This window comes from Periplaneta americana, chromosome 15 (assembly GCF_040183065.1).
Source record: "Periplaneta americana isolate PAMFEO1 chromosome 15, P.americana_PAMFEO1_priV1, whole genome shotgun sequence".
In the NCBI taxonomy this organism is placed as follows: Eukaryota; Metazoa; Arthropoda; class Insecta; order Blattodea; family Blattidae; genus Periplaneta; species Periplaneta americana.
In genome coordinates this window covers 3,374,059-3,388,061 of record NC_091131.1, presented here as the reverse complement: position 1 = coordinate 3,388,061, position 14,003 = coordinate 3,374,059, and the positions used below count along the sequence as shown (strand labels likewise).

Genomic DNA, 14,003 nt, shown 5'->3' with positions numbered 1-14,003 from the left:
GGCGTGTTTCACCCGACATTACATGTTTTAGACCTCACAAATTGAAAAGTGTATTTGACTGAAAATTTATTATATATAATTATTAATTGTATTCACACTTTTCTGAACCAACATGTCTTTCAAATTTTATTGAATTAAAGAAAATTTTATTTAAATCACTGATTTTGATTTTAATTTAAAAAAAAATCATGATTTTTTTTTCACCCTGAGCACACTTTAACTTTTTAACTGTAACAATCAAGACTGAATATTCGAACAGTTTATATTGCAACGGTCGGCCTCTGTCTACTTTGAATAGTAGGTAAAAATGATAAGTAAACAATACTTAAACAATATAGTATTACCCTGCCGTCGAAAGGTATGATAGGGTCGACTGTCTGTTTGGTAAGGTGTTACAAAGAAAACATTCCATATAAATCATCAACTCTCTCTATTCACATTTATTAATAACACTATAGAAAAATGGAAATGAACCAAGGTCTCCAGTAAAAATACAATCACTGATAATTCACCAGCACATTGACCCTGGCTTGTTACTGAAGGTCACTGAACTGGCATTCACCAATACACATACTAGTAATGCCATCTGTACTCCCAGATTGTAATCATAAGTAGCTAGCTAGACAAGTCCTAACTTGTCTGATATGGCAGAAATCACTATTACCAAAACCAAATACAACCAATGTAGCACCGCTTGACGAATGCCAGCTTATAATCTCATACTCCATATGAAATCAAACTCCTTCTATTAATCACAATAAACTTAACATTATTGATCTATAAAAACCTGTTACGATCCTTGGTAGACTAGCCTCGAAACCAACACAACAATGCTCTCTCTTCAACACTCATTCTTCCATAATCACACAGCACACTGCTCTGTAGCTTGGCTACGTCTTTATCCATAATAAATCACAATCCCCGTTCGAGTGCTGACTACTCTGTCATCCCATCGCAGGTAGTCGTTAAGTCCCCAAACCACAGCTCTCGTCCAACTTACTCTGCGAGAGTCTCCCCCAAACTGAACATGTCGAAATTCTCCCCCAGGAAAACCGACGCTAAAGAAAAAATGAAAGCAAAAATGGCCAATGAAAAACAAAGTGCCTGTCACGTGATAACTTAAATTCGCTCCTTATACGCGAGAAAAGGGAGACCAAGAATGGCGGAAATAAAACAAGCTATCTACAGGAGGAAGAAAGACTAAAAATGGAGGGGAAGGAAGCCACCTATGAAAAGTAGGGGTTACTAATAATAAAAAAAGAATATAACAAGAATAAAAAAAAAGAAAAGAAAGAAAGGAAGTGTGTGCCAAAACTAAAACGGCACAATATTTCAACCAATCAAGATCGACCAGCAGACCATCAACCTTGAAGAAAACAACTATGTGAAAATACGCATAACAGAATTTATTTTAGTTACTGAAGAGTCATACCAAATTGAATTACATTATTGTAAAAATTACTTTTTTTTTCAGTTTGAAATCTTCAGGGGGAACATCCTGGAATTTCCCCTCCCCCCACCACCTATCCACTGAATTAATCACTGTTGTAGAATAAAGCATGAGACAGGCACATCTGGACACCCACTTGTGTCACGACACAGGACTGAGAGGAGAAGAACAGAAATAAGACGAGAACTGCTGACCTTAAAGACTCCGATCCAGTCCCAGAGAGTGGGCTGCACGTCTCCTGACAGCGTGTAGGACGCCGAGTTCTCCTCGTCCAGGTACCAGGGCTCCACGGGCAGGAACTCCACCACGCGCTCGTAATAGTCACTGAACACCTGCAATGCCCAATGTTACCATATAACTAAGGGCCGATTGTATAAACCATTTAATCTTAGATCAGAGGTTAAATTGATCCTCGTTCTAGCTGAACTTGGAATTTTGTGTTGTATAAAGTCTAATCTGAGATTATTTTGTCTTTAACTAAAGTCAACTTTGACTGAAGAAATTTCTCCGATTAAGTTGGATGATCCAAGTTCAGTTATTTCTTTTCAGTTTGAAATATACGAATGGCAGATTCTGTATAAAGAATAACCATTATTATTAATATTAATAGATATGGTACGTAAATATATATATATATATATATATATATATATATATATATATATAATTTTCAATTTCTTGCCTTTATACACAAACATCCTTATAATTTACAAGGCTTTATCGTGTTCAGCAGTATCAAATAACATAACCTATAATTATAATTATATTATTGGCCAAACACCTACATAGAATTGGAATATATCAGTCCCCTAACTGTCCATTGTGCAACTCAAACCAAGAAATGGATTCAGAACATCTCAAAATCTGTGCTTCAGTGGCTGGTCATGATAATATCTTTGAAAAATATTGGAGTGCAAGAGGTCAAATGACTTCATTGTCAAATGCCTGGCATTAGAAAACAACAACAACACAATTATATTATGTCTAAAACAACCATTAATTATTAATGGATATGATAGGTACATTCATAAATTTTCAATTAACTGTATTACTAAACGAAAATTGTCGTTTTATAAAGCTTTATTATATTTGGCAGTATCAAACACCAATAACATGATAACAATTTCGAGAACGGTCGACCTTCTTCTTATTGTCCGCCATTATTTACAATGCACAAAACAAACCAGTGTCTCCAACAGAGTGTACGGAAAGTCGCCAAAATGTAGTTGGAAAGTCGCTAGATTTCTCATTATCAACAAAGAAAGATTAAATTTTGTCACTATGGGGTGCTAAAAAGGTCGCTAAATCCCTATTTAAGCAATATAAAAGTTGAAAGAAATTGCCATTGAAAAAGAGTTAAAATCGCTAGATTGGCGACACTGAACAAACCTGTACAACATGGTCCGCGCATCACATACTTCGCCTGTTTATGCGATGTTGCCAAGTCCTTTTCACGTGAATTTAGATCGCATTTGAACCAAGGTAATTTGATCGCAGAAAAGTTTTATACAATAGAAGAAGTGTCTGAACTCGGTTCACTTTCCGATCTTCGATCAAAGTTGATCTTTAGTCAGGGAGTTTCATACAATTGGGCCTTAGAGGGCTATAATAGAAGAGAGGGGTCCAATCCAATCTTTTTCCTGTTAATTGCTTCCAACTCTAAGCAGCCTCCACTGAGAGCTCTAGCATTGTTTCTTACCAACATTATGCCACTAAATTTAGACTCTTGGAAATGTGAAATTAACATGCATGCTCCTGGTTTAAGTTGTTAGTCTTGAATATACATTTTAAGGAAGACATTTTGAATTTTAATTATACAATTCTTGTTTGTATCTGTAACATTGCAACGATTGCACATATTGCGAGTATCCCAATTGCGAAAATAGGAGTAGCCATCCCACAAAATGTTTCTTCAAAATACCAGGAGATAGTGAAACGTGAGTTTTCATTTACAATATATTGCAATGTTATCACATAAAACTAATTTGATATACTGATAGATTTTTCTAGCCATCTGCATCATTGTAAATCAAATGTGCAGCATATCGAGGAATAACATACCGGTCACAGTTGCCTTAAATTGACGACACCATCGCAGAATGCTTTGGTGAAGTTCCAGGGTATTGTCTCTGGAATGCACGCTGTATGGTAACAAAGGAAAATGACTTCTCATATTCCAAAACTGCAAATGCTTCTGCTGTATAGACCATTTTGAAAACTATGCTTGTGCTGCAGTCTGTTTAAATGTGCCAAAGTTACAACAATGGAAAAGTAAACTTTCAGAGTTTTTCTTTCGATTCATGATAAGCACAAACATATTTCAACCATAGTGTTTCGCAAATATTTGACTTAAAACCTGATGTAATTTCCCTGTATTACAAAATATGCCAACATTTTCAGAGCACAACTATCTTGACATGATTTTAATTTACGGAGAATCATGCTACAACTTTCGTGATGCTCGACGACTGTATGATGAAAGACTTCCAGGTAGGAATGTCCCAAATGCAAGACATTTCTTTCAGTTTGTCAGCTTGTCCGTGACACAGGAAGTGTAATACCAGATTTTCGTAAATGGGTAATAAATGACCTGACAAAACTGTCAACAAGGAGAAAGAAATTTGAATTTGATGAACAAAATCCAGGATGTAATAGCCGCGAGGTTGAGGTATGGCATTGGACTGTTCTAAGAACATTTGGAGAACAGTAATTACTGAGGCTCGGATTTTCAGGTGCCAAAAATCAGGAAAATATTTATTTTTTATGTGCTAAAAATGGAGAAAATATGTGACAAAAAAAGGAATAATATTTAAAATTATGTTTCAATTATTTTATATGAATGTAAACAATAATCAGTACTCACCTGTATAAATTATATTATCATGCCAATTGCTGAAGAATTATAGTAACTGAGATTATTTATTTATTTATTTATTTATTTACCTATTCATTTATTTGTTTCCTTTTAATTTAATTTAATTTTATTTTATTTTATTTATTTATTTAATATAATTATTAACTTTAATTTAAATTTTAAATTTAAATTTAAATTCTAATTTAATTTTAAATTTTAAATTTATTAATTTTTAATTTTTAAATTTTAATGTTTAAATTTTAAATTTTTAATTTTTAAATCTTTAATTATTAAATTTTTTAATTTTTAATTTTAAATTTTTAAAACCTTAAATTTTACATTTTTAAATTTTTTTAAATTTAAATTTTTTAATTTTAAATTCTTAAAATTTAAATTTTAAATTTTTAAATTTTAATTTTTAAAAATTATTATATTTTTAATTTTTAAATTTTTAATTTTTAAATTTTTAATTTTTAAATTTTTAAATTCAATTTTAAATTTAAATTTTAATTTAATTTAAATTTATTTATTTAATTTGAATTTATGTATTTTAATTTAATTTAATTTTATTTATTTATTTAAATTTAATTTAATTTAATTATATTTACTTACTTATTTATTTATTTTATTTAAATTTATTTATTTAATTCAATTCAATTTTATTTATTTATTTATTTTATTTTATTTAATTTAAATTTATTTATTTATTTAATTACTTATTTATTTATTTTAATTCATTTTAATTTAGTTTAATTTACTTTAATTTAATTTAATTTAAATTTATTTATTTATTTTATTTAAATTCATTTATTTATTTTAATTTAGATTTTAAATTTAAATTTAAATTCTAATTCAATTTTTAATTTTTAATTTATTAATTTTTAATTTTTAAATTTTAATTTTTTAATTTTTAATTTATAATTTCTAAATTTTTAAATTTTAATTTTTAAATTTTAAATTTTACATTTTTAAATTTTACATTTTTAAAATTTAAATTGTTAAAATTTTAAATTTTTTAATTTTAAATTTTTTAAATTTAAATTTTTAAATTAAATTTTAAATTTTTAATTTTAATTTTACTTTTAAGTTAATTTAATTTAAATTTATTTGTCCATTTATTTAATTTAAATTTATTTATTTTAATTTAATTTTATTTTATTTTATTCATTTATTAATTTTAATTTAGTTTAATTTATTTCTATTTATTTATTTATTTTATTTAAATTTACTTATTTAATTCAATTCAATTCAATATTTATTTATTAATTTAGTTTAATTTAATTCATTTATTTTAATTTAATTTAATTTACTTTATATATTTACTTAATTTAATTTAATTCAATTTAATTTAAATTTATTTAAATATTTCATTTAATTTAAATTTATTTACTTATTTACGTAATTAGTTATTTATTTATTTATTTTATTTAATTTAAGTTTATTTATTCATTTTAATTTAATTGAATTTAATTTATTTTATTTATTTATTTTATTTAATTTAAATTTATTTATTTATTTTAATTTATTTCAATTTATTTTAATTTATTTTAATTTAATTTAATTTAATTTAATTTAAATTTATTTAATTTATTTATTTTAATTTAATTTAATTTGCCTTATATATTTACTTATTTTAATTTAATTTAATTTAATTCAATTTAATTTAAATTTATTTATTTATTTCATTTAATTTAAATTTATTTACTTATTTACTTAATTACTTATTTATTTATTTATTTATTTTATTTTATTTAAGTTTATGTATTTATTTTAATTTAATTGAATTGAATTTAATTTATTTAATTTATTTATTTATTTTATTTAATTTAAATTTATTTATTTATTTTAATTTATTTCAATTTATTTTAATTTAATATAAATTTATTTAATTTAATTCATTTATTTTAATTTAATTTAATTTGCTTTATATATTTACTTATTTTAATTTAATTTAATTTAATTCAATTTAATTTAAATTTATTTATTTATTTCATTTAATTTAAATTTATTTACTTATTTACTTAATTATTTATTTATTTTATGTTTATTTATTTATTTTAATTTAATTTATTTTATTTATTTATTTATTTAATTTAATTTAAATTTATTTATTTATTTTAATTTAATTTAATTTTATTTTATTTATTCATTTAATTATTTATTTTATTTTATTTTATTTACTTTAAATTTATTTATTTATTTATTTTAATTTAATTTAATTTTTATTTATTTATTTATTTTATTAATTTATTTATTTTAATTTAATTTAATTAATTAATTATTTAATGTAATTTTAATTTATTTATTTATCTGCTTATTTTAATTTAATTAATTAATTTTTATTTATTTATTTATTTATTTATTTAATTTTGACGTAATTTCGGCCATGAGCCCTTGTCTTCCACATCACCAGAAATACAAATAAAATAATAAAAAATCAAACTATAAATAAAGTAAAACCAAACGAACACAGTCACACAAACATTAAATGAAATAGCATTGTCTTGAAGTTCAGCAAAACAAAAACACACCCCTCAGTCTCTATAGGCCCACTTAGCATTGTATCAATGTTCTACATATCTTACATTTTATCTCTGTGGTGGCTTATTTCAGTCATGGGAGTCAACGCATTAAAAAGCATTACAACCTTCACAGAGGCAGAGATAAAATAATTATAAGATCTGTACACTGATCTGAAGCTGTGCATTTCACGTAATTTCATGTCTGTGTGTGCTTTCACTTGAATTTCAGAGACAGCTGACGATAAACAGGAATTCCCTTGTTCCCAGTCTGAACCCGTTAGGATGTCATCGAGAGCCAAAATCTTTCTCTCTATCGGTCATACCAATATATACGTATATAATTTAATTTATATTGGAAGATTTTTTACCCGTTGACTGCTGTACGGTTATTTTTTTTTAATATGACTTGAGAAACTATATCTCACAAATTCAGAACATATTATATTAATTCTTATTTTGTACACAGAAAATATAGATACAATATAAACTCGCAGTAAGTCATTTTTTAACGTGAAGTCTAATATTCTGAGAGACGTATACTGTTTTTTTTTTTTAAAAAAAGAGCGTGTTATTTCCACAATGCAAACAAACTACATTGGCAACGTGATTATACAGTTAGAATTTCGCAGTAACACATTTTCGGACATGAACAACAATATTTTGAGAGACATATTTTATAATTAATACAGTGTTATTTTCAGTCGCCTTACGTATATTCACATGCTAAATTAGCAATATGACAAAAGTATCACTGAATTGATTTTTGATGTGTGTAAAATCTTTTTTTTTTCCTACTTATTTTTATAAAATATAGTTGAGAATGTGAAAAACACGGAGTTTTTAAGTTAATGTCTGCAACTTTGAGCGACTCTCCTTCAGCTTAATTTTAACATGGCCATTAAAAATGCTGGTTGCACTGAAATTGCTGTTACTTAAAATCGAAAGGCATGTTAGTGGGTATCATAGGAATGCGTGGGATAAAAACATCATCTCCTTTCGTTTCGCCAGTTAATATTGTCACTTCTATTATTACGTTTTGAATGAGTTTTTTTCACACCAATTCTTGTTCCATTGCATAATTTTGGTGGGTCAATATTTCGCAATAGTACTATTGGTGATTCAGTGTTAAGTATTAATTTATATGGTAGCAATCCTTGTAGTTTCAAAGAATTCAGGAATTAAGTTTGACAAAACACAGTCTGCTAACTATCTACAATTGCATCGAGAAATTCATAATATGATCCTGGACTGCGTAAAGGTACTTATTGCATTAATTATATAGTTTTAGCCTTCATGATGTGTATCAACAATGTTATTTAATTTCGTGTTATAATTTCCATGGCCTCATGAAAGCCGATGTTGAATACAACAGACAATAATAAAAAACAATTGACTATAGAAGACTGCATTTTAATATTATACATGAATGTTTGATCACATTTATTTTTATTTTTTATTTCTTAATTAATTTAACGTCCATATGCACAATTTTAATGTTCTTCTCTGAGTTATGAAGGTTAAATGTGCAAACTTTGGCAAATATCGGTCAAAGCCTGTAGATTTGTATAGAGTACATACATACATACATACATACATACATACATACATACATACATACATACATACATACATACATACATACATACATACATACATGGCCACATTGACTTTTATATATAAGATTTGAAAATATATATTTAAATTTAAAAAAAATCAAAATATGTGTTTTTATGTGAAATAACATTTAAAGTATATGCTCAGGTGACCTTGTCCAAAGCTTAAAACACAATTACGAGTTTCTATTACAGTGAAAATAAAATATGTATTTACCTAACAATACTAGCCCTAGTTATCACATCCAGCGCATCGTACAATGTCTATCGTCACATAACTTTCATCTATGTATGTCCATTGTTTAGTATGACTATGTAATCAGTGTATGCGAGATCCAGATTTTGTAGGAAATATCATGGCCACATACCTTGATGACGAACTCGCCCATGACAGGCTTGTGGTCGCTCTGCACATAGTCCTGCGCACTCCTGTACAACACCTGCTCCGCCTGCAGTGTCAAGTTTTCGTACACGTTGGCATTCACTTTGAACAGGATGCGATCAGTCCATGAGGGCCGGCGTCTGCAATCACAACATTCTACATGAAAAGCTACATGTGATGATGATGATAATGGAAAGGATGTTGGTGAAGGATGATGAAAATGAACATAGATGATGATTTAAATTTTTTTTTTAATTTATGGTTTATTTAACGACGCTCACAACTGCAGAGGTTATCAGCGTTGCCGGTGTGCCAGAATTTTGTCCCGCAGGAGTTCTTTTACATGCCAGTAAATCTACTGACATGAGCCTGTCGCATTTGAACACACTTAAATGCAATCGACCTCGGCCGGGATCAAACCCGCAACCTCGAGCATAGAAAGCCAGCGTTATACAGATTATGCTACCGAGGCCAAGTAATGGATGATGATGGATGAGAGATAATGGATATTGGTGAAGGATGATAGATGATTATGAAGGATAATGGATGATAATGATGATGATAATGATAATGGATGATGGATGTTGGTGAAGGATGACAAATGATGGATGATGAACATAGATAATGATGACAGGTGATGGATGATGATAGATGATGGGTGATTATGGATGATGATGATAAAAATTAAATAATAATAATAATAATAATAATAATTTATTATTTATTTAAACAATGATAGTAATAATTTATTTACTTAAACAATAGTAATAATAATTTATTATTAACATAACTTGTCCCTTTTTTTTTTTTTATTTTATTAACTCAACCTCCATGCTCCATTACTACAGAGTAATATTACATGCAATGATATTAACTTGGTATACATGCTACAGTTAACTAAATGAAGGGTACACAGGAATAGCGATCAAGGTCCATTTTAGAAAGTTTCGAGAAAAACGAATTTTAAAGTTTAAGCACTTAATACTTTGTTACGTCTGTATTTAATAGAAATTGACGTAGTGGAATGTCAAGAACAATGATTTCTTATTACTAGCTAGACCACATGATAGTACTTCCTTTCCACTATAAGATAGCATTATTAACTCAATTTCGATTTTTGATGGACCTTGATCGTTTTTCCCGTGTATCCTTCAAATATTACAGTTACTTTCTTACAAGATGATGGATATACAAATTATTCTTTTCATTGTAACTTGTTAAAATCTATACTATTAGCAAATTTAATGAAGTTTGTGGTGTATTCTGAGATCAGTTTATTTTTGTTGACTGGCCAATTTTCTAACCGTAGAACTTTTGCTTTCAAAGTTTCTCTCTCCTGCTCTATTAATTATTTAAAATCGAATATAAGGTGATCCACTGGTTGTTCTGCTGTATTACAAGTGCACATAGGGTTGTCTATAATTTTATAATTGTATAAATTTGATTTTATATTACCGTGACCTGTTATCAAACTTGTACAATTAGGAGAAGTATTAATTTTGAGTTTTAGTCTCTGGACTACATTCTAATCCAGTATCCCATCCTGTATGCCACAGTATGAATGTTCATTAGTTCGTCAGCAACTTACAAACGCAGTTCCAAGTGATTGGCACTCACTTGAGATCATACTGTGAGGAATGGAACTCGAACTTGTAGCTGGGTGCAAACGTGGGCAGCTGCTCGGTAAGCTCGCTGAACGCCTCCCCGCTGCTCATCGCCTGGCGGAGCTGGTCTTTCTCCAACAACCGCGTCAGCTCGCCCTTCTTGATGAGGCGATCTATCTCTTCAGCATTGATGCCGTCCGCCAGGCGGAAGTTCAAGTCCCCAATCCAGAACACATAGCTGCGGGAAACAATACATCGTGAGAAAGCAGTTTTATCTCATTCATTGTCCAACTGTACTAAGCAAGACATAAGGAACGAATGCACAGTAGTAACAGTGACAATCTGAATAACAACTACAAGATAACAAATATCACAATATGATTAATTATTATTCAGTCAATATGGCATAAGCATTGCATTACATATGAAAGAAAAACATATGAGAAAAAATAATGATGTGTTACATCCTATTTAATCTTAATACAAACGTTTTCGCCCCTAATGGGGCATCTTCAGGTACAAATATAAGTATCATCTAAAATCAATTACAATACAAGCTTACATTTGAAACTGCCTTGACTAGAATAAAGTATGACATAGTGACTATATTATCTATACTTACTTACTTACTCACTGGCTTTTAAGGAACCCAGAGGTTCATTGCCGCCTTCACATAAGCCCGCCATCGGTCCCTATCCTGAGCAAAATTAATCCATTCTTTATCATCATATCCCACCTCCCTCAATTATCCATATCAATATTAATTGTCCTGTCAAAATTAAAAAGAAATTCATTTTAAAACAATGTGAATGTGCTTAGCCATACTAAGTAGATCCCTTGTATGGTATCTCAAATGTATTGTGTTGTCAATAAAATCATTAAAAATACTAAAACTATACAAATTAAAATCTAATATTATCAAATGTGGAGTCATAAAAGCGTGTATAACTAATTTCGTGCAGTTTATTCCATTAGACCAATTACGGGCAAAAACACATCCCTTCTGTTCAACAACTCATGTATGATGATTAGATTAGCATGATGTTATACGAGAGCATTGAACATTTTGCTCCACGAAATTAGTTATACATGCTTTATGACTCCACATTTGATAATATTAGATTTTAATCTGTACAGTTTTAGTATTTTTAATGATTTTATTGACAACACAATACATCTGAGATACCATACAAGGGATCTACTTAGCATGGCTAAGCACATTCACATTGTTTTAAAATGAATTTGTTTTTAATTTTGACAGGACAATTAATGTTGGTATAGATAACATAGTCACCATGTCATACTTTATTCTAGTAAAGGCAGTTTCAAATGTAAGCTTGTATTGTAATTGTTTTTAGATGATACTTATATTTGTACCTGAAGATGCCCCATTAGGGGCGAAAACGTTTGTATCAAGATTAAATAGGATGTAACACATCAATATTTTTCTCATATGTTTTTCTTTCATATGTAATGCAATGCTTAAGCCATATTGACTGAATAATAATTAATCATATTTTGATATTTGTTATTAACACGAGGCTTAGCTGAACATTTTCCAACATGAATTGTAAATTAACAACTACAAGAGTTTTCAACGTGTGGATCGTGAGCCCAGTAAGAGGCAGGCATTCTGCACATGTGTACTCACTCATGGAAAAAGATGTTGCTAGTCTCCTTGGCACGGAATATCTGCGCCCTTATGATGTTGTTGTAGTCAGTGATTCGCTCCTGCAGCAGGTGGTCGTGCGGGGTCAGGTGGCAGTTCACAAGGCACACGGAACAGCCATATATGCTTAGACGGATGGTCACCGCTCCCTTGTTCCCCTGCAACATTGTTTACATCAGCGATGGGCGTTTGAGTGCATTTGCCCTCCGTGCGCACGGGGCATTCCAAGTGCGAGCGCTGCAGCGCGCTGTAGTGTGCCAGCAGCTATAACAGATCTTACAGCTTTTAAACGAGCTAAATTTAGGACTTCAGGGAAAAGAAATTCTTAATACACAATTTGCAGGTAGAACTGCAGCTTTTAAGGAGAAATTGCTGTTATGGATACCTCAAATGCAAAAGGGCGAAATATATAATTTCCCGTCCTTATCTAAGTGCACAGAATTTTGAACAATGAAAATTTCGAAATCTATGCATATATCCTAGCTGGTCTATTAGAGGAATTTACATCAAGGTTCCACGATTTAGATTGCCTGGAAATGGATTTGCGTATTTTTGCTACATGTTCTGATTCCAACTGATTATTGATAACGTCCCCCCTTCATTATAGTGTGAATTGATTGAACTGCGATGTGATCGAGAGATGCGAGCGAAATATGATTCAAGGTCGAGTCTTATGCAGTCTTATGACGGATTCCCTTCTCTTTTTTGGGAATCACTTTCCAAAACTTGAAGAGATCTCAAAGGTCCCAGTCCAAAGTTTGATACAGTTCATCAAGAACTTGAAACTTTTGGACTGGAAGGGATGAACGACGGGGATGTGCAATAGATCTTATAGGTCGCAGTGCTTGGGCCGGAAGGAACACCCCTGTTAAATCTAATCTAATCTAATGACAGATTCCCAAGAGGACGCTTTCAAAATCTGCATAAGCTGTATGAGAAAGTTTTGTGTTTATTTGGTTCCACTTATAGATGTGAACAGTTATTTTCTATTACGAAAATAAACAAATCTCAAACAAGAAATGATGGGCTTTTAACGGCAGTTCTTCGCATAGCTGGTGCTAATACAGTTTCTCCAAATCTTGAGAAATTGAGTAATATGAATTAATGTGCAACAGGCATGTTTTATTTTGTGTTTAAGGAAGTGTTTCATTATTTTGTGTTCTTATTTAGCCTCGTAGAATAACATTTTCTTTTGAAACATACAGTACATACCGCAACTTGAATAAACCGGTTTTCGTGCACTCTATAAGCACACTCGTAGTACACCGTGCAAGCACAGAGTGCATAATTCTGCCCAACCCTGGTTTACATCTTCCTGGAAAGAACTTCAAACTGCATTTTCTTACACAATACGGATACCTAACTGCCATGGTGTTTTGTAAATGTCTATGCTTTTCGTTCATTGTTGTCAGTGAATTCTACGTGTTTGTACAAAAAAAAAAAAAAACTGTCAAAATTTCTTTATTAACCCTCCACTGGTAGCGTGGATCACAGTACTACATTTTTGATTGGTGGTTCCAGATGGCAGTGCTTATGGTATCTCTCGACCCTCTCAGTTTGTCTTTGCAATTGACAAAAGTCATGCAAGTATTTTCTTTGTGCATAATTAAATCTGTTCTTTCTTGGATCACGTTCGTGATCTTGCACAAACATTCCAATTTCCAAAATTAATGTTTTACAGCATTTACTATAATATATAACAAGGCTGTGGCCTATCTCCATTACTTTTCATCAATTATATGAACAAAATTATTAAAGATTGGAAATAGACGCGTCATGGTTCAATCTCTATCAGTCGAAATTTACAGTTTGACAGTTTAGCCCTAATTGCATGCAATGGAGATGAGCTTGAGTATTCAGGGCATAATCTAAATATGATCATTACAAAATCCATCAATCTTCTTAATGT

The 14,003-nt window shown here is 29.8% G+C and overlaps 1 protein-coding gene across 2 annotated transcripts in view; it reads right to left on the bottom strand.

Moving 5' to 3' along the window:
* LOC138715801 (inositol polyphosphate 5-phosphatase K-like) overlaps nucleotides 1-14,003 on the bottom strand; it is an 82,461-nt gene that overhangs the window by 17,829 nt on the left and 50,629 nt on the right. For both annotated transcript variants that reach the window (XM_069848886.1, XM_069848887.1), the window contains 4 exons: nucleotides 12,077-12,252; nucleotides 10,439-10,663; nucleotides 8,808-8,961; nucleotides 1,645-1,782 (listed from right to left, as the gene is read on the bottom strand). In XM_069848886.1, the coding sequence (XP_069704987.1) occupies nucleotides 1,645-1,782; nucleotides 8,808-8,961; nucleotides 10,439-10,663; nucleotides 12,077-12,252 (693 nt within the window). The remainder of the gene's footprint in view (nucleotides 1-1,644; nucleotides 1,783-8,807; nucleotides 8,962-10,438; nucleotides 10,664-12,076; nucleotides 12,253-14,003) is intronic.